The 22,825-nt window shown below is 37.6% G+C and overlaps 1 protein-coding gene across 1 annotated transcript in view; it reads right to left on the minus strand.

Moving 5' to 3' along the window:
• Positions 1-22,825, minus strand: part of PHEX (phosphate regulating endopeptidase X-linked) — a 173,054-nt gene that overhangs the window by 31,331 nt on the left and 118,898 nt on the right. Inside the window, exons 14-15 of the mRNA XM_039852264.1 lie at positions 21,620-21,723; positions 12,288-12,346 (exon numbers count right to left, since the gene is read on the minus strand). Coding sequence (XP_039708198.1) covers positions 12,288-12,346; positions 21,620-21,723 — 163 coding nt within the window. The remainder of the gene's footprint in view (positions 1-12,287; positions 12,347-21,619; positions 21,724-22,825) is intronic.

Here is a 22,825-nt window from a genome sequence, read left to right on the forward strand (position 1 = left end):
GTCTTTTGCATGGATTTATTGATGTATTCATGTGGCTTTATTCCAGTACATATTGTAACATTATTTTCAAACGCCTAAGTGTATGCTTATATTACTGAACTAATCCATGTATCAATCCACATTTCAGGGCTTATTGCTGATGTGTCATCCTAGCAACATTATTATACTTCTTGGTGAGATTCACTTGTAGTTACTTCTGCTGACCTACTTGATTTTACTTATTCTATACAAATACTTCTAGTTCTATAGTTCATTAAGTGAACATATTTTATGACCCTAATTTTGGATATGTTGGTATATTTAAATCCCATTATAAAAATAACTAGAAATAGTTGGGTTTGGTAATGATGATGCAATTTCTACACATAATCAACTGACGACTAACATTTACTGAGGACCTATGATGTTCTAAGAAGCACAGGTAAGCTTTGACTGTACAAACATCCTCAAAGAACCTACAACCTGGAGAGGGAGAAATGATATAACCAGGAAAAAAAAGGGTCCTATTTTGCAAGATCTAGAAAGGAACAGGAACTGATACTAAACCTCTCTAAAGAATATTTTTAATTAAAATATTTTAAATTCAGCAAAGAAAAGAAATATCAACTACACGGGAATAGAGGTGTTTTGGGAGAAGGGTTATCTATAAGCATGTCTACACTAAGTGGAAAAGATATGGTTTATAGGATTAGCTGGGGCTTGATGTAGGAATGGTTTAGGGCACTTGGTTCTCCAAGTGTAGTCCCAGAGCAGCCGCAGCAGCAGCATCTGGACACTTGTTAGAGATGCAAATTATCTAGCCCCACTCCAGACCTACTGAATCAGGAACTCTGGAAGTGGGCTCCAAGCTTTCAACAGGCCCTCCAGGTTACTCTGCTGCATGCTAATGGAGACCCACTGAGGTCAGGTTAAGGATTCTCAACCACAAGAGCACACTAAAATCCCTGAGGAGCTTTTTAAAAATATACCCAGGAACAAGCCCCTGCTCTAGACTTATTAAGCCACAACTTCTGGGATAGAGCCCTGAGTATCAGCATGTTTTAAAAGCTCCCCAGGCAATTCTAACACATAATTTCAGAACTCTTGGTTTAGGAAAAACAAGAAACTGCATATATTTTACTTAACTGATATATATATATATATATGTATATATATATATACAGTTTCTTGTTTATATATATATATATATGTGTATATATATATATATATATATATATATAAATAAATCAGCCCTCCCGTCTCATTGTCCTCTCTTCATCACTCCTCAGCACTACGCTTGCAACACACGATTAGGTATTTTTATTAGAATTTTTCAGGCTATACTTTCAAAACTGAAACTTTACATGGCTTACAAATTATGACTATACGAAAAGACAAAAATAGTTTTAATTGCAACTGCCTTGGAAAATCCAGGACAAATGCTCACGCTAAGAGACAATGAGTGTTACATCTTATTCAGGGTTAGTTCTGATAATCAGATAAACCAGATACCATTCTTCTAGAATCTAGGGGACCATCAGTTGGGACACAGAAATTGCTGCAATTACAAAGCACTTTTGGTTATGTTTTTTGCTGGATAGGGATTTCACTGTCATCACTGCTAAGATTAATAGTGGCTTTTTTTTTTTTTCAATTTGGCATCTTGCAGTAGTTTGGTGAATGCCAGCCTTCCCCTTTCCAGAAAGTATCAAGTTCTAACAGCTGTGACTCATGTCAAGGGATTCAGTAAGATGCCTTAGCCATCTGCTGGCTTCCTGTAGGTAACCTCCTGCCACCATATCTATCAGCTTAGAAGTGACAAGCAGAAAGCAGCTTCTAAAATCTGCCCTCCATCTTGAAATCTTCTCTTCTGTCTCTTCTATTCTTTTTCTGCCATAATAACCTTCAGACAGCCACAAAGAGAACCTTCTCTTCTTTACCAGGGTGATAGAATGTCCCTGCTTGAGCATGACTAAGGGACTATTGTGATGCATTTCAGTAGTAAAATTGGGACAGTCCCAGGCAAACCACGATGAGTTACTTCCCCTACCTTCTCCCAACCAAGCTGGACTTTTTTTTCACTTGCTGCATTTTTATAGCTCAGTAGTTCTCAAACTTTGGCATCTAGCAGAGGTTTATTGGTTAAAATCTTAAAACATGAATTACTGGGCCCACTCTCAGAGTTTCTGATTCTGTAGGTCAGGGATGGGACCAGGTAATACCCATTTATCACAAGTGAGGCTGATGCTGCTGACCCAGGGACCACATGCTGAGAACCGCTGCTATAGTTCAACATCTGGCAGAGAAAACACAAATTTCTTCCCACCATGAAGCTCAGTATCTCATATTCTATTCCAACAGGTCCTTTCATACACACAATTGCTTTCCTCGGTTTTCAAAACTGACACTAGAGGCAGTGATATTTACCCCAGGCCTGGGAAAATAGCAGATATTCAACAAATACTTCTGTGGGTTCATTGATCCATATCTGGGTATGAGATAATGGTCTCAAAAATAAAAATGTGATTAATATTTCCCCCCATATTAAACAAAAAAACAGAGTCTCTTTATTCATCTCCTCCAACAGCATCTTTATGATGCATAACTTGGTAAATGAAAACCATCTCATCTGCTGTTAGTGGAAATATAAATTGGTACCACTTTTCTCAAGAGAAGTCGGGTAAGATGTATTTTAAAATCACTAAATTGGGCATATTTGATTCAGCAATTTCTCCACATCTAGGAATTTATTCTAAAGAAGTAGTCTCAGATTTGCACGAAGACTTAGCCACAAAACGTCTTTAACAATAGTGAAACAGCCTAAATATCTGTTGGTAGGAAATCAGTTTAAAAAATTAAGGAGCTTTTACTTGGTGGAATACTATGCATGATGACTTAGAAGAATATGTAATAAATGAAAAATTATCCATATCACAATGTTCAGTGTGGGGGGAAAGCAGTATTATTGAATGAATCCATATTTAATTTCAATTTTAAAATGTGTTGATAAATATAAATTTGAGGGGTACTCAAGAAAATTAATGACCATTCTAATATTTTTAAAGGATATTAACTTAAAAAAATTTTTTTAGCTCATCTAAGTTTTCTAGATGTTCTACAATAAATATGAACTACTTTTGTAATAAGGGTCAATGACAATTGATTTTTTTCAAAGAAGAATGCATGAGATTGTAAGCATCAAGATAAATTATAAGACTGCTCCCTCACTTCCTGTCTCCATCACATGGCTCTTTTGCAGCTTCCTGATGCTCTCCTCACTCTGGCTCACATCCAGTCCACTCGCCCCCCAATGAGTGTCCCACTCGCACCCCATCTCTTTAATCAGACTGACCCTGATAATCATTCTCTGTTTTCTGCTACCAGCCCTGCAGCAAACCTGCCCAGTCCTCTATGTCTGGAAGTAGCATTTGTCCTGCCCTACAAGTGTGTTTTCAGAAGTGTGTCCTGCAGGTGGCAAATGGGACCCTTCAGACATTGGTACTGGGACCAACTGCAGTAACAGGAATGCCATGAGATTGCAGGGCTTCCCAGTTGAGAACATCTTTGTCCTCCAGTGGCAATACCCAGAATGCCATTCTTAGCTGCCTCCTTGGTCAGGCCTCAGAGACAAGAGCTATTTGAGGACCTCCAGAGTCCTTGACTAAACCAGGTCAATAATGTCTTAAAATAGTTGTAGCAGGTGTCCCACAACCTTGCTAAGTGCATCATCTGGCAATTTTGCAAACGATTCAAAGTTTGTTCATGACTTGACTTTAGCTCACTTACCAAAACTTTTACAATCTCACTGTAAATTTTGTAAAGTGAAACCTTTTTAAAGAGTGCATCTAATTATTCTTTTTAAGGTAGCTTATGACATCTTTCAAACAACCCCTCTCAACTCTATCCCAACCCAAGGATGCAAAGAGGTCACGGGCACAGCCAAGGGGCTTACGGAGAGCAACACTCTTGGAGGCGAAAATGACAAGCTGCTGCTCAGTGCAAAGCCCTTTGGGACATGGACTTGGCAGGACCTGGAGACCCTCTGACCCTCACCTGGCTGTCCCTACATTTTACATCTTGTTTCCATACCAAACAGAAACAATCCCCCAGTCCATGGGTTAGGGCATGATATAATAATTATTCTAACATACGTTTATATCATACTTTTAAGAGTGTGCTCACATGTATCATTTCGTGTAATTCTCACATTTCTTATGCAGTATCCAACAGTGCAGGGTGAAGATTAAGAGCTCGCAATCAGAGAAGCTGGGTTATAGTCCCAGCTTTGCAATTTACTGGTTGTGTGGCCCTTGGCAATTTACTTAGCCTCTCTGAGCTTCAGTTTCCTCTGCTGTAAAATGGACCCCAAATGCCAAGCTTATAGAGCTGCTGTGAAGATTAGAGACAATATATGTTAAAGTAACCGGCACAATTCTTGGCACATAAATGGTTCACAGTTAAGAACTGCTACACAGAACAATTATAATGTCCATTTTATGGGAGTCCTTCAAGGCACCAGTGGAAAAGGTAGAAAACTGCTACTTGTATTATCACTACACAGCTATCTGAGAACAATCACATGGGAATGATCTTATTCACTCCCTTCTCCCCTCACCACTGTCACTGCCTAAATTTAGACCCTCCCCATTCTTCTCTTGAGCCATCTGCTAAACTCCTCATCAGTCTAAGGGCCTCAACCTACTCCCTCTCCAAGCCATGATCTTTAAGACTAAGGAAGAGAAACTTAAGTTTCTTGCCTCCCAAAGAAAACCATACTAGCTCCCTATGTCCTGTTCTTCATATACTTTTTCAACATAGCATCTCCCATCATTCCTTCTTCTCCCCTGCCCAACCATATGCAACTGGTGCCCCAGCATTTGTGACCATCTCACCCTAAGGAAGACACTATCCTCTGCTGTGTCTGTTGTCTTTACAACAACAAGTCCTTCTTCCTGCACATCCTTCGTGTCTTTTTTTTTTTTCTCTAGAGAATTTCTTTTTCCTCTCAAAGCCTGTTCCTCAAACGTCGCTTTCACTGAGAAGCCAATCTTGACTCCCCCAGATTAATTACCCCTCCTTTGTGGCTCCCAGGATGCACTGCACACCCTTCTATTGCACACTCACCATGGTATCTTACAAATGACTGGTAATACGTCTGTCTCTCCTAAGTCCTCTAAAGCAAGGACTCTTAATAGCTAAGATTCACTGAGTATCCACTACAAACCAGTCTCTCTTCCCAGTACTTTATATACATTATCTCCTTTAATCTTTATGACAACTCTATAAGATAACCACTACTATTAGCTCTATTTTAGATAATTAAACCGAGGCTTAACAATGTTTAAGTAACTTGCCCAAGGTTGCAAGTTATTAGTGGCCAAGCTAGGAATCAAAATCAAATTCACACTTAATCACTACACCATGACATACCCCAGCACCAAACTCAGTACCTGGCAAATTGTAATTTCTGTATTAGTTATCTCTTGTGTAAGAAAGTATCTCAAAACATAGTGGCTCAAAACAATAAACATTTACTATCTCACAGTTTCCCTGTGTCAGGAATTTGGAAACAGCTTATTTCAGGGGGGTCTGTCTCAAGGTCTTTCGTGAAGTTACTGTCAAGATGTCACCCTGGGCTGCAGTCATGTGAAGGCTTGGCTAGAGACTCTACTTCAAGATGGCACATTCACATGGTGCTGGTATGAACAGGAGGCCTCAGGTCCTTCACATGTGGACCTCTCCAGCAGCTTCTTCAGTGCCTCCATGGCACAGATGCTGGCTTCCTCCAGAGTGATCAATCCAAGAGAGCAAGGCAGAAGCCACGAGGTCTCTTATGACCTTGCCACAGAAGTCATGCTCTGTCATTTCTACAGTATCCTACTGGTTACAAAGCTTGGCCTTCTTCAGTGCGGGAGGGCACTACACTGGGGTGTGGACAGCAGGAGGTGAGAATCATTGGAGACTCAATAAATATTAAGTGGAAAAAAATTACTGAGTTGCTCTGAGTGTCGAGATCTCTTCTAGATAATGACAAGTCTGGATTAGGTGACCACTTCAAGTTTCCTTCCACCTCCAAAACTATGGAAGACTATTCCCAAATTGTCCCCAAATATAGTGTCAACTGGATTCAGGAATATAATTTCATTAGATTCCAGTATAGGCCACAGGTGAGTGTTTGTTAACTTAGCTTCCACTTTATGGTTTTAAGCAGAATCAATGAAGTATGAGAAATTCTCTTGGTTTGAAACAGTTATTTCCTTAACAGCAAAACAATTCTGTTTGACTTCAGGATTAATTCTATAGTTTGATGCCAGCAAAAGCCAAGCCTCTGGACAAAGGCTTATCTTCTTTAGCAGAATATCCGTGATTAAAGTGGGGCAACCAAATCCCTTGTGTATAACTGCGAAGATAATAAAATCATTGGTTTTAGCCCTTAGGCCTGACATGTTTACAAGCCAAGGTTGTATTTGCTTAAAATAATTCCGTAATATGATTTGAGATGTATGAAGATAAAAACTAATATTGAAATCAGGTACTTTGCAGATATACATTGATACTGAATATATGAAATGAATTTTATTCTAAAAACTATTCCATGTTAGTTAAATTGAAAACCAAATGTGAGCTGTTCACTCCAACCCCCTCCTGCCCCCGGTACCACCACTTGATAAATCCGAAGTAGTTTAAAAATTGGGTCAGAATACTCGTCAAGGCTCCCTGGATACCACCCTCTAACAGTGCTCTACACCAGGGGATGGCAAACTACAGCCCATATAAATAGTTTTAATGGCATAGCCATGCTCGTTTATGAATTGTCTATGACTGTAATGGCAAAGTTGAGAATTTGCAGTGGAGACCACAAGGCTCACAAGGACAAAAATAATTACTCCCTGGCCCTTTACAGAAAAAGTTTGCTGATCCCTGATCTATGCCTCTGGGGGCTTAGCCTAAGATAACCTGTTATAAACTCAAAATGTCTATGCATGCTATATGCTGTTGCAAAAATTTTATGGGGGAATGGAGGTGTCACTGTTTATGTCGAGGTATTACATACATACAGTAGAGGCGCAAATTTTAATGGAAGAACACAGTATGTTTTTACACATGTATCACTTGTGCAATCACCTCCCAGATCAAGATAATGTTTCCTGTGCTCCCTCCCAGCCAGTACTCCCAACAAAGGGAGCCATTATTTTAACTTCTATCACTTAGATCACAGATTCGTTTGCCTGTTCCTGAAATTTATAGGGATGGAACCATGTAGTGTTTCACTGAGCATTGGGTCAGCATCATTCCTACTGTAGCATGAAGCATTTTATTCTTTTTTATTGCTATATAATATTCGTTTTATGAATATACCACAATTTACTTACCTATTCTTCTGTTATGGATATCAGGTTCTTTCCAGGTTTTTGCCATTATGATTAAAGCTGCTATGATCATTTGTGCATATGTATTTTGGTGGGCATAAGGATCCATCATTGAAAGAGAAATTTCTGGGTTATAGGAGATATTAAAAAACTGCCAAACACTTTTCCAAATTGGTTGTATTTTTAATGCACAAAAATATGGTTTTAATATTTTTGTGCATTTAATATTTTTGTGCATTTTAATATTTTTAAAGTATTTAATAAAATACTTTGAGATCACAAGTCCAAAATATCCCACCCACCTCCCAAATTCTCATATCATGCTGTTTATTCTGTGACAGAATGGCTATCCTAGAGATTACTGGCATGTCAGTTTTACATATACAAGCCCTGACCAAAGCAATGTGCTGGTACTTGTCAAATTCATCTCTTTAAATCCTCGCCCAAAACTCTGTGGGCTAGGTAACCTCAACATGTGGCAGATGAGGACAATAATAGGGGTCAGGAAGGAGAAATACCTTGACCAACGTCATACCACTAAGTCAGTGGCGCTCAAGATCTCCCATTGAGGCTCTAGTTGTTTCCTTACTAAAAGTGAGTAGACCAGTTTTGCTGTTATCACAAAGTCAGGGAAGCACAAGCTTGGGCAACAATAACCTCAGCTCCTTGCTTTCCTCCTTAACCACCTTATCCATTCAAATATAATTAAATTCTGCAAAAGTTCCTAAGTATAACTCCTTGTACAGCAAACTTAAATATTATATCACACTGCACTCTGTATCCAAGGACATAGCTACCATTGAAAGATGTCCACAAATCACAATTTCACACAAAGGCATGGATTTGCAAAAAACAAAACAAAACAAATAAAGTGTTTCTATTTTTTACTCAAGTCTCTACTGTGTGCAGAAGCAGACTTAAATGGCATAAATCAGAAAATGATAATGGGAACTGAATGAAATTCTCATAAATCACGTTACTAAGTATAGTTACATCTTAGATGTGAAACCCAATTAAACAGATGGCCACATGCTGTCAGAATCAGCCCCTAATCAATAAAGATGTTCATTTCAGAAAATCACCTCAATTTTTCATTTCTTCACTGAAGCAAAAAGAAGACAGTTGGGGGCTGGGGGAAGTCCCAGAAAGCCCAGTGAGGAAATGTATATGAAGGAACTCCACCTGTCTTAATTTGTAGTCCAGAAAATCAGAAAGGAGAGAGCTAAAAAAAAGTCACCCAAAGGATTCCTTGTCATCTTGCCTGGGAATGCAATTTACAATGAGAGCAAGCTCTGGTCATCAGGAAAATAGAAACAGCTTGAATCACTTAATTAAAATACTGCTTCAAATAGTTCATTCCAAACCTGCTCTGCTCATGAGCTTTCCAGAAACCACTGGGTTACCCTGCAATGGCTGTTTCTTCAGTAAACCTCTGATAGGATCAGCCCTTCCCAGACCAGGAAAAGGCTGAGCAGGGGCGAATCCTGGAGGCAGAATTATAGACATACTTAAATCCCCAAAGGATAAAGTAAGCATTCACTGACACTGGAAAGTGAGTATAGAAACACTGGTGAAGAGTCTATCTCAATGCCTTTTCTTGCCTAAGAGCCAATCTATTACATTCACTAGATGGGTGAAAATTAAGTATACCAATGCCAACTGGTGATGAAAATGAGAGTTGATGAAAACATTTCCATACGATTTCCATACGTTGGAATACTCACTTTGAAAAATATGATAAAGTTGCATATTTTCATACTCTACAAGCCAGTAATTCCACTCCTAATATATACCCCCAACACTTGTTTCAAGGGACAGATATGAGAATATTCAGAGCAGTGCTGTTCATAATAGCAAAAACCTGGGGGAAGATACATAGGTCTGTCAACAGAAAAGGTCTGTAGAACAAATAAGTAATCTGGGATATGGTCATGCAACAGAATATTACAGAACAGTGAAAGTGAAAAAATTCTACTGCCATATGCTACATGGATGAAACTTAAAAACATGTTGATTGAAAAAACACTGTAGCTTAAAATTGCATGCAAGATGCATATCATTTTTATTATGCTAAAACATAAGCAAAACTAAACAATATACAGTTTAGGCATACTTAAATGGATTAAAATTTATTTTTAAAAAAATGATAAACAGAAATCAGAATAGTGGTTTCCTCTATGGTGTGGGAGAGAAATGGGATGGGGAGGAGCACGGACAGATGCAATGATATAGGGAAAGTTCTAGTTCTTGGTTGGATGTTAGACTCAGGCATACATTTATCATATGTTTTCTTATATACTTTATATGTTCTAGCATGTTACATATATTCTTTTGCATGTACTGAATAGTACATAAAACATTTTCTTTTAAAATGAATAATCTAAAAATTGCCTATTGCCCAACAGGTTATTCCAAATATTATCATTCATATTATATAAATATAATTTATATTGTTATAAATAGTACTTATAATTAATGTTCCAAATACTGTAAGTTCCCATATGCAGCTTAGTTCTCCATGTGGAGCTATATCAAAACATCATGTTGTGCATTTTAAATATAGACAATCTTTATTTGTCACATACCTCGATAAAGCTGAGGGGGAAAAGGCAATGGTATTTTCATGATAATAAATATTTCTATAGTGAGGACTTACATTTGAAATATTCAAAATATTTAACGACTCATTTGGTTATATAAATTAATGTAGAAAACAAAAATTACCACCATCTGCCTGTTTTCCTTCTGTTATTACTTTCTCAGACCGAAGTCCTGCAGAGACTGCCATTCTCAAAAGTGGCCACATGAGGGCGACTCTAGGGAGATGTGCCTGCTAGGAGTGGGCAGCCACAGCCTCAGGGCAGTCCTCTCTGGCCAGGAAGTCCTGTAAGGATGAGGGCCAGCACAAAGGATCTATACTAGGCAGGCTGGACACCTCACTGAGAAGGCGGCATTCAAGCAAAGATCTGAAGCAAGTGGGAGTGAGAACCATGTAGATCTCTTGGGGAACTTACTAGGCAAAGAGAGCTCTGAGTATAAATACCAGGAGGGAAGAGTGTCTCATGCTCTAGGATCAGGAAGGAGGCCAGTGAGGCTGGACCAGAGGGAAGATAAAGGCAACATGATAAGAGGCTCTGGGCCATTGCAAATAATTTGGCCTCATTCTGAATGAGATGGGAAGCTGAGAACAGGTTCTGAGCAAAGGAGAGAAATGAGATGACTGTAAAGCACCTTAAAATGGCTGCAATATGATAGTTAGAATAGACTGAAGGGGAATAGGATAGAAGCAAGGAGGCCAGAGAGGAGGCTATTACAGCTATCCAGGGCCGGGAGGGAGATGATGGGGCATGGCCAAGGCTGGCAAGTCTCTTTAAATTCCATCCCCTATATTCAACAAAAAACATAGAGATGTGCTTAAAACCATGAGATTAGATGGTATTACCAAGAGAGGGAGTAAAGATGGAGACCAAAAGAGATGCAGGGGAGATGAGGAAACAAGGGCTCAAGGAGAAGGGACCCACACCCTCTACAAAACAGGTCACTGCCAACCTGAACTCACGGATGTCATTCTCGTAAATGTCTTCATACTTTTACCACATATATAGAACTGTCTTGAATTCTTTTCAACTTTATGTAGTATCACACTCAATATATTTTCCCAAGTTGTTTTTTCCCCCACATAACCTAATATTTGTGAAGCTCATCCATGTTAATATATGTCACTCTAGGTCACTCATTGTTCACTGCTGTGTGGCATTCCTTTGTGTGAATATGCCACATTTAATTCACTTTCTTCCAAAGAGACATATAGCTTATCCCCCCCTTTTCTGCTATTATAAACGATATTGCTATAAGCATTCTCACATGGGCCTACCAGGGCAATGGTTCTCAAACTATGTTACAGTCACCTGGAGGGCTTAATAAAACAGATTTCTGAGCCCCATGTCCAGGGTTTGTGAACAATAGATCTTTGGTGGGGCCCAAGAATTTGCATTTCTAACAAGTTCCCCTGTGATGCTGTTGTGATAGGTTCCAGGACCACACTTTGAGAATCACAGCACCAGGGCACATGCCAAGAGTGCAAGTGATGGTCAGAGATATGCAAGCACATCTTTGGCGTTTCTAGTGGTTGCCAAATTGCTCTGCAAAGTGGGTGAACCAATTTACATTTCCACCAGCAGTGAGTATGTGCCCCTGGTGCCAACACTGGGTGCTGTCAGATTTTCAGATTGGTCTGTGCCAATCTGATCTTTAATGATTTTTTAAACTTATCATGGCATTTATAATTATATGTACCCAAAATGTGTAAATAAAACAAACTCAAGACTTTACATCTAAAAATTCAGCATAGAGAATATAGTCAATAATATTATAATATGTATAGTGCCAGGTGGGTAACAGACTAATCAAGGGGATCACTTCGTAAATGATATAAATGTCTCGCCACTATGCTGAATACCTGGAACTAATATAATATTGAATATCGACTCTAATTGAAAAATAAAGAAAAAGACTTTATATCCAGGGTTAATTAGAACATTTCCAAACTTTTCTTATAGATGGATGATTCCCTCATGTTCTACAATCTGCCCAGTCACCTGTTTGATTTATCCATCAATTCTAGAAATAAACAAAATGGTATGGACAAAATCGGTAAGACCTTCATAAGAGGAGAGTGGAAACTTGCTCATTTTCATGGCCAGCTTCATTGTAATTTTATTTATTGTAGTTGATTTTTTACTCATTAAAAAAAAAATTTAAAAGGTGAACGGAGTGAGGAAATTTGGGCATATGTGTATGGAAGCAAACTTCTTTCACCAACACACCTGGTCACTTTTGCAGGGAAAATGAAGAAAGCCCCACCCTTAATCATAGTTATGGGAAAGTTCCTTCCATTTCCTTCCAGATTAACAAGGAGACAAGAAGCCGCATACTCACTGATCTGGTTGGTGGATGCACTGTAAAAGGCATTGACCGTCGTCGGATTTGTAAACCACCTGTAGAAAGAGAAACAAATATCACCAAGTGATCAGCATTATCCAGGCAGGAGGGAAGGAAGAACAAACACAACGTGGTGGGATTTATTAGCAAATAACCAGGGAACAATGGGGACACAGGGCATGCAGGAAATTATCACTTCAGTTTAAGGCTATTGCTCTGCTCAATAAATAGTCTCGTCCTAAATTGAACATTTAGGTTAAGTGACAATATATTAACATACCTGGTTATTCACCGTTACTAACTTAACAGAAAAAGTCAGCACTAGTGCTTCTGAAACATTTTTAATGAGAAATTCTAGAATCGAAAGGGCTCTCCCCTCTAATGGAAACACAGCTGAGTTTCTATGCTACATTGCCTCTGGCCTGTCCACTTTAAAAACTTTTGGGCTTTTGATAACACAGAGGTCCATGTAAAGAAGAGAGGAATAAAGTATAACCACACTACCTCAAGGATCTGCCTAGTCTGGTGGAAAGTTTACTGATTTAAGCACCAAAAGATCTAATGACTTGTCCTGCCCAGTGACAGATGAACTAGCTGGGTTGTGTTGGAACTGATACCTGCCTTCTTAGGATTTGGCTATAAAATTAAGGTTACGCATTAGCAGATCCTGGGAATACCTTGCAGCTATGAAGAGTCTACACTCCATTTTAAATGCACAGTAGCTTACTTAGATCAGGGATCAACAAAGAAAAATTTTGTGAAGAGTCAGATTGTCAACATGTAGGTATTTTGCGGGCAAAGACGCAAAATCAAGGAGGTTATGTAGGTACTGCATTAGTGAGAAAAACTTCCACAAATTTTTGATGAAATCAAAAATATAATAATCACCGAGTACATTTTTTTGTAATATAGATCTATTAATAAGAAGAGTGGATTTCTTTTGGGTCAGGATAACATTTTGCTTAATTAGGGTTGAAAGTTAAGGCTCCCCCTCATCAAATCAACTAAAAACATTTATCTCTAAAAATCAGCCTTAGCAAAACCATGGCATGCAAAAACCAGGCAGCAGGCAAGATTTAGCCCACAAGCCGCAGTTTGCCGACCCTTGACTGAGATGGCTGAGTTTCAGCCACTGCCTTTTATTAAAACTAAGCAATTTGTCTTAAACTAAATTGCTTAAAGTAAACTTGTATAAATTCTTTTTCAGGAAAATTATTTTACTAATTTATGCACCCCCCCAGTATAGCCACACCCTTATCCCTGAATCCTGTGAATATTTTACATTACATGGCAAAAAAGACCACAGATATAATTAAGTTTAAGGACCTAAAAACAGGGAGGTGATCCTGGATTATCCAGGTGGGCCCATTCTAATCACATGAGCTCTTAATACCAGAAAACTTTCTTGGACTGGAATCTGAGAGATACAACAGAGGAGGAAGTCAGAAGAGATGCTACAGAGCAGGAAGTTAGAGAGATTCCAAGAGTGAGAAGGATTCCCCATGCTGCTGCTGGCTCTAAGATGTAGAGGCCATGGGCAAGGACGAGAGAGAGACCACTCGAGTGAAGAGACCACTCCCAGCTGACAGCCAACAAGGAAGGAGGGCCCTCAGTTCTATAACCACAAGAAACCGAGTTCTGCCAACACTTGATGAGCCTGGAAGAGGATTCTTCCCAGAGCCTCCAGCTGAGAGCCGGGCCAGCTGACATCTTGATTTCAGCCTTTTGAAACCTGGAGCTGAGAAACCAGCCAAGGCAACCTGTACTTCTGACCTAGAGAACTGTGAAATAATACATTTTTTGTCATTTCAGGTGCTACAGTTGTGGTAATTTGGTACAGCAGGAACAGAAAACTAATACACGATGCAAAGAACCAAGCATTTGGGTCGAGAGGGGAGAATCCAGGTGTCTCTCAACTTGGCTTCTAAATAACATTGGACTGAACCATAGTATGTACAAAAGGTTATGTGTATTCCTAGAGTTCATCCCTTCTGTTCCCATCGCTCACAATTCCCCTCTCTTTTGCAAAGAATAAACTTTCAAAACTTTATGGTAAGAGCCATGCAAGAAAAATGTTTCTAACTGCTGATGGACAAAGGTGGACAAAACAAAGAAATCAAACAACCACCTGGGGCCTCTGAAGCTTCAGCAAGAATACCTAAAACATCGTATTTCAGACACGTGACTTCACCTTTCCTGACCTTCCAGAGCTCTTGCTGATTCCAGGGTATGTTTGGAGCCTTGATTATACTCAGAGCTCATATTAAGTGACTGCCCCAGTAGGTCCTACCAGTTGTTAATGCTATTACTTGTTATTGGTCAGTGCTCATGCCAAACGAGCCATTAAATATTTTTCTATATCACCCTGATAACATCCAAGTTTATTATATATTTAGTTTTGTTATTCTCTAATGTAAGACCACATGTGCTGGGTTGTTTTTTGTTTTGTTTTGTTTTGTTTTTTCATTTCACAGTAAGTGCATATTTAAGAACAAAAAAATGAGGTTATATTAACTGATGGACAGGCTCAACCACTTCCGAGTGGAAATTTCCTTCAATAGTGAGACAACCAATCACAATATCAGGCTATCTGACGAGGTGAAAAGTTTGAGGTTTATAGGTGACAGTCTATATACATCTCTGGATCCTGCAACATCTAACTGTTTTGCTGCATGGGAAGCCCAGGTCTTCACCTCTGGCAAACTACTGGGAGCTGCATGTGGACAAGTCTTGGGACTGTGCTGGTTTTAACCTATGTTTGCAATTTTTCTACATTCATTTCATTGAGAGGTGGAGTCTAAATTCCTCTCCTCTTCATTATGGGCTAGCCTCCGTGACTCCCTTCTAAAACATACAATGCAGTGGAAATGACACCGCATGACTTCCAATGCTAGGAAGTTAAAGGCAATACAACCTCCCCCTGGTGTACACGTGCACCCTTCCTCCTTATCTCTTTCTCAGGAAACTTGTTCTTTTAAAGTTTCTTGCTCAATCAGCATGCTATAAAGAAGCCTAGTACCCCCAGAGAAGCTAAAGTAGGCATTCCAGCCAAAAGCCAGCATCAACCACTAGAGAGAGAGGAAGCTTCCCACATGACTCCAGTCTTAGTCACAATCTAACTGCAGCTCCATAAAAGATCGTGAGCAAGAGCCACCCAGCTGAGCCTAGTGACACCCAGAACCACGAAAAAGAAGAATGAATAATTACTGTTGTTTTAACCGTCTACAATTTTTAGGGTAGCTTGTTATACAGCAGTAGATAACTAAAACACTTGAAAGTTGGCTGTCCACAGACCAAGTCCTACCTAACAGGTTGAATTTTCCCAACACAATGGTTTTGAAAAGTATTAAACTGGAATTTCTTTAAAGGAGGTGTGAAAGCACGAGTTCCCCACAGTCCTCACCACTACCTATCATTTGCACCTAAGTCACCATCTGTTAACTGATTGAGCCCTGAAGGTACATGAGTTTGCACAATTTATCTTCTACGAGATTTTAAGTTCCTTATGGGCTAAGACTATTCTCCAAATGGTATGTGTTGAAGAGAAGATCACTAAATCTATTTTAAAAAATGTATTACTATATACATATTAATTTGAATAAGCAAAGAGTATCATTTGTGTGCTTTAAATCCTTCTTATTATGTCTTTAGGGTGTTCCTGCACTCTGTGTTTGGGGAAGGATTTAGTGGATTAGGTAGAAAGGGGTCTCATATAAATTTCAAATCCAAAAATACATGAGGATAAAATTATACTGGACAATGGGATATATCAAAGGACTGTAATACAGAAATATAATCATCTAAAGGAAAAGACATTGGTACCCTGATTTCTTTGCACTCTATAAAATAGATATACCTCAGGCTAAAGTTTTACACTTTTAACTATCAACTCTTAAAAACAGTCTAAGGAATATGGAATATAAAAACCATAGGGTATTTAATGCTTTATTTCTAATATCCTGTAGATTATATCCTTTCCATTCCATGCTACAGATAATCCTTTTGCAAATAAAAGTTCTGGGCTGGACCATAATTTGTATAGGCATTTGATGTATTTTTACATATTTTTCAGAAGATAGAGATAGAAAATCCAGTCACATTTGGTCACAGTAGAATGAGAGAGAGTTAATAGGGAAGCTGGCTTAAAATCATTTCTGTCAGAGAAAGGGGATCCCGAGGGAAAGAAATTACTTTTGACTCAAGATGAGAAATGAAGTAAATCCTCTAGTTTTCAGCAAGCCGATGAAGTGACAATTCTGAGAACCAACCCTAAATATGTACCTTCGGGGATGACCACCCAATTAATTTCATTCTTACTGACATTTATCATCATGTAGAAACTTCATAATGCACATTAGTGCACATAAAATGGATTCCACAAGAATCAAAGATATAGGGTATTTATCTCCTTTACCCACAAAGAAGCAAAATGTTATTTTAGGGCTTTATGGAAATATAATCATGATGTGCTGCTCAAAGTAAAGTAGTGTAGTGGAGCTACTCCAGTATCATCCCCACTTGACTAACTCACAAATTTTCAGACCTAAAAGATGTCAATAAAAGCCAATGGGTATCATGAAGCTAAAATTACCTACCATGCTTGAAAAATTTCTTTAAAAAAAAAAATTCTTTTAAAAAAAATTTCTTTTAAAAAAAATTAACTATCATATCACTTTACTGTGCAAAGAGGACCTTAAATTTCTTAATGTTGCTTTCCCTGAAGCAGATAGACAGTCTGAGGAAACAAGAATTACTAACACTGCACTGATTTTTCATCTGTGGAGAACTTTCCAGAAACCTTAACCAATTTAATGTCCTTCTGAAAGAGGTATTTGTTTTCATTGACAGAGAAGAAAACTATGCAAATCACACAATTCACTTAAGCCCACAAGTCAGCCAGTATTTTTCCAAGGCATGAATAAAATGTTAAGAATAGGCAAGGAAAATGTAAAGACAAGCTACTGAATGGAAGAAGATATTCACCAATAATAAACTCCAATAAGTTACCAAAAAAAAACTAACAATCCATTTAAAAAGTGGGCAGGTGACCTGAACAGACATTTCTCCAAAAAGGATATACAGATGGCCAACAGACATATGAAAAGATGCTCAACATCACTATCATCAGAGAAATGCAAATTAAAAGCACAATGAGGTATCACCTCACACCCATCAGCATGACTGGGATGTGGAGGAAAGGGAACCCTCATGCACTGTTGGTGGGATTGCAAATTGGTACAGCCACTATGGAAAACAGTCTAGAGTTTCTGCAAAAATTTAAAAATAGAACTACCTTATGACCCTGCAATTCCACTTCTGGGTATTTATCCAAAGAAAACCAAAACAGTAATTCAAAAAAGATATATGCACCCCAATGTTCACTGCGACACTATTTACAATAGCCAAGATATGGAAGTAACTTAAGTGTCCATCATTAGGCAATTGGATAAAGAAGATATAGTACATATATACAATAGAGTATTCCTTGTCCATAAAAATGAAATCTTACCATTTGCAACAACAAGGACGGACCTAGAGGGTATTATGCTAAGTGAAATAAGTCAATCAGAAAAAGACAAATACCATAGGAAATCACTTATACATGGAATCTAAAGAACAAAATAAACAAACAAAACAGAAATAGACTCACAGATACAGGGAATGAACTAATGGTTGAAAAATGGGAGGGGATTTGGGGTGCTGGGTGACAAAACTGAAGGTATTAAGAAGTACAAATTGATAGTTACAAAATAGTCACAGGGATATAAAAGTACAGCGTAGAGAATATAGTTGATAATATTGTAATAACTGTATATTGCCAGGTGGGCACTAGACTAATCAGGAAGATCACTTCGTAAATTATATAAATGTCTAACCACTATGCTGTACACTTGAAACCAATATAAATTAATATTTAATGTCGACTATATTGAAAAAAGTTTTAAAGGGGAGTACAGGTGAAGGAGAATAAGAGGTTCAAATTTCCAGTTATAAAATAAGTCATGGGGGGCTGTAATCTACAGCATAGGGAATACAGTCAAAAATATTTTAATAATGTTGTACAGTGTCAGATGGTTACTTGACTTATCATAGTGATCACTTCTTTAGGTATACAAATGTTGAATAACTTTGGTGGACACCGGAAACTAATACAATATTGTATGTTAGCTATATTTTAATAAAAATCTTTTTAAAAGACAAAAAAGAAACCTTTCGAAATTGGTATTCTAGAGAGAATCATACAGATCTTTGTTAATTAAAAAAATGGACAATGCGAAAAAAAAAAAGAAATAGTCAAAGCCATTAGAATCTGACAGCCCATCAGTATTTTAGGATGATGTTAGAGATGACATGTGTAGGAGTTTTTCAATTAACAACCCAGGTTTTGCTACACACCCAAATGAATAACATCATTTTGAAACTAAAAAATTAACTCGGCAACATTACCAATATGGAGGAGTCACTGAGAAGACCGTGAAAGTCACAGAAACAACTGGTAAGGGCCTTGAGTTTTCCACAAGTTGCAAAAAAAAAAAAAAATTGAATAATCTGAAAGGGCAGGATGATATACATAGATCTATGACTACCATACTATTAGTAGATGCTGAGCGGGATATTGGAAAACATTTGCTGAAGTCACTGGCTTTGAGAAGCTAGTTTTAAACTGTAAATCTAAAATTGCAATGAATAATTTAGGTTGGGAATGAAGTAGGAGAGATGGACTAAGAGATATATGGTGATGAGAGGAAGAGAACCAAGGACAGTGGAGAAGATGGCTTCAAATCAGTTACCTCTTATTTCCAAAGAACCTCTAAAGCTTTCTGTTTTCTTCCTTTGTGCTTTCGACTGAAGTCAGGTATGGGCAGGGGAGTGGTTCAGGTTTAGGCCTACTCCTTAAGTCAAACACTTTTAACTAACTTTGTGGTTATGTGTTGTAGGAAGATTTGATGGGCAGAAGGCAGGGATGGCTAGATGAGAATCATGGCTAAGAAAGAGTAATCACAGCTTAAGCCAAGAGAGGGTATGGGGCCACGAGTTTCTAGAGGCCAGAATAGAGCAGGGAGTTCAAAGGTAGAGTAACGAAAGACCCAGAGAGCCAGCCAAAGATTTGGAAGCCAGAATATCAGCCAAGGTTTAAAAGTGGGCCATGAAAAAAAAAAGTGATCATGGAAACCAGGCTTCCAGCTATGATGATATGAAAAGGTCAAAAAATCCTTTCTACAAAAATTAAGTACAAAACTAGACAAAATTGTCAGCAAACAACCATTTAGGGCTCTGGGAATTGATCGAAGGCAAATAACAAATTGAAAAAAGGATTAATTTTGTAAAACTGCTATAGCTGGAAGTTAAGTAGAATAGGAGTCTATTATTTCTTGCCTGGAACTGCTCCCATCCTTCCCAGCTCCATCAGTGAAAACTATGTTTTCTTAGGGTAGGACTGACTGGAAAATCAGCAGCTTTGCTGCTACAGGGAGTGAACTCAATTAGGAGTGGGGGTGAAAATCTGAAGCTTTATCAGCTAAAAGTGGTGAATTTGGTAAAAAAAAAAAATGAGAAAAACCCACAGCTTTGCTAGCCTGAAGTGACAGTTCCCATTGGGGAGTGATGGACCAGCCAGAAATTTAACAGGGAAATCCTGGAACTGAAAGAGTCATAGAAGGGTGAGATAAGCTTTCCACATATCCCTGGCTGACTAGAAAACTAGGCACATGTATAGGGGAAACCAGAGAGAGCCCAGCAGGAAGTAAAATCCAATGCTGAGTGAGAACTGGTTATGAATTTGAATGCATCCCTGACCCCCACACAGACCAACTGGCAAAGAGTAGAAGCCCTACGGGCTAGATGAGTTTGAATGCAAGCTCTGCCCTGATCCCCTGAACATTAAACTATGCAGATACAGGGGCAAACTCTAGGAAGTGAAGATAAAAAATAAAAATAAAAGTATTTTCAATGAGCAGAGACAACCACGGCTGCATACTATATAGGGCAGACAGATTCTACAGTGTAAGTCCAAGAAAGTTACTTTTTGAAAAGCTTCAGAAAAATAAATCAGAATCCACAATTGATACAATATATTATCTAAAATGTCATTTATAGCAATGACAAAAAATTATGCTTTGCAAAAAAAAAAAAGAATAAAACAAAAAAAGCAATCAATAAAAATTGACTCTGAATGAGCCCAGATATTGGATTTAGCAAAGACTTGACAACAGCCATTACAAATTAGTTCAAAGGATTCAAATAAACTATATTCAAGGAATTAATGGAAAATATGATGACAGTGATTCAACAAATAATCAAAACAGGGAAATAGAAACTATAAAAAATTATAGAAATTCTGGAGTTGAAAAGTATAACAATCAAAATTAAAATGTGTTAGATAAGTCGATAGCAAATTTGAGAATGCACAAGGAAGAATCACTGAATTTGAAGATAGGTCAACAGAATTATCCAATCTGGAGAACAAAGAGATAAATACATTGGAGAAGAGGGCCATAGCAGAACAGAGTCAAAAGTACCAGCAGGCAAGAACAAATAGTAATCTAAACCTAAGCTGAAGAATTTCTCAGTTGTAACCCTCTATTCATTTGTAAAATGGGGATAACAAATAGGACCTGGACCTCATAGAATTAATAAGAGAATAAAATGAATTAATACATGTAAAGCACTTCTTGGCACACTATAAACATATAATAATTGTTAGCTGCTATCATCATCATCACCATTTTGCTAGGGAAGGAAATCATGGCTGGCCCTGGCCCCAAAAGTTCCTAGGGAAACTTTCTTACCTGTAGGGAAAGTTTATACAGGCAACTGGGAAGAAGGGGAATAAATCATAACTACTACTGGAGGAAAATAATAGAGCTATCAGTTCTTTGACACTCATTACCTCAGCAAATAACCTCTGGTTACTTCATAATTATACAATTACTTCTACATTTGTAATCACACTTTATTTTAAAAACATTTGTTCTTCAAGATCTTCAAAAGTTTCTACCTGAGTGTGAAATTCTAGAGAAATCTGTTATATATATACATATAGATTTTTTTCGTAACAAGATCTAGAAATGATTTGAACATCTACATTCTAATGAGCTTTCTTTTGATCCATGTTGATGCTAGGAGCCATAATGAGAATGAACAACTGTTTCATATAATATCAGAAATAAGAGTTTCCAAAACACAACACAGATTTTACCCAACCAAGATAACTGGTGAGCCAGATACTCTGACTTAAGGGGAATTAGAAAGTTTGATCTAAAGAGACTCTACTTACCACCAACATTTTCATCTACTTCACTTCATTATTTTTTTTTTTTTTTACTCACTCTGTTTTTGGAACAGCTTTTCTCAGCCAGAAGAAATCAGACTGTGCTAAATACTTGCGAGTTTGCAGGACGTTGCCAAAGTAGTCAGATTCTGAAAACTTGATCTGAATAAAACAAACCACAACAATCGTTGTTCTAAGTGCAGGTAAAAGATGGCTCTTAAAAAAGACTTCAGCACACAAATAAGCGGTCAACAGAGAAGCTGCACTCCTCATAGCATCTCTCAGCCATCATCGGTCAACCCAGTATTCACAAAGCCATGAAATTTAATCTCGGTGATTTTCTTTTAAAATAAAAAGTTCAAAAATCAATATAGTCATTTCTGGATCACAGTTAGAAACAAGAGAAGTTACAGTAATTTACAATGTGTTTCATTTGCTTTATAACAGAAACATCTACTTTAACCCTTATAGAACATATTATCTTAGGTTTGAAATTTCTTGGCCCACATGAGTCCTTGATCTTTTCTTAAATGTGCATTTTATCTGTCACGTAGGTTCTTCTAATAACATTCAGTCTAGTAAGCCGCAATCTCATTTAACTTATAGATGATAATTCAGTCAAATGTTAAAATCCAGTTTACTGTAATCGGCCTTTGTTCATGAAGAAAAAAATTGAAAGCAATTCAGAGACTTATTTTCCAACCCAAGCACAATGGAGTCACAAGAATAATTTAATTATTAATAGAACTTATTAATCAACACTCAAAATACTCTGGTCACTAAAAAGTAATGAAATTACAGAGGCAATCATAGATTACAGCTTGCACGGGAAAACAAGAAGTTGATGTCTCACGACAATGTTGTCTATTAAAATAGGAAAACAGACATAATTGATTCTTGAGTCCTTTCCTTTTTTTGGAAAGAGAATGGCAAACCATTTCAATTTTGTGGGCACTTTATCTACAAAATTAGCAGTACTTAACCTAAATTTTATAAATAACATCTATGCAATACTAAAAACAATGGTTTGTAGTACTTTCTAATGCTTTGGTTTTATAATATATGACTGTAGCAAATAAAATAAGATAAACATTTGAATAAACAAATAACCAAGAGTAATCAAATTCTTATTAGCTGTAATATTTTTGTAAATTTAATTTAAAAATTTTTAGTTTTGTAAAATTTTTTAATTTTTGTAAAATTTTAAAAGCAAAACTTAAAATATAGCAAGTGAATCCATATGAGACCCACAGGCATTACAGTA

The sequence above is a fragment of the Pteropus medius genome, unplaced genomic scaffold (assembly GCF_902729225.1).
Source record: "Pteropus medius unplaced genomic scaffold, Ma_sr-lr_union100, whole genome shotgun sequence".
NCBI lineage: Eukaryota > Metazoa > Chordata > Mammalia > Chiroptera > Pteropodidae > Pteropus > Pteropus medius.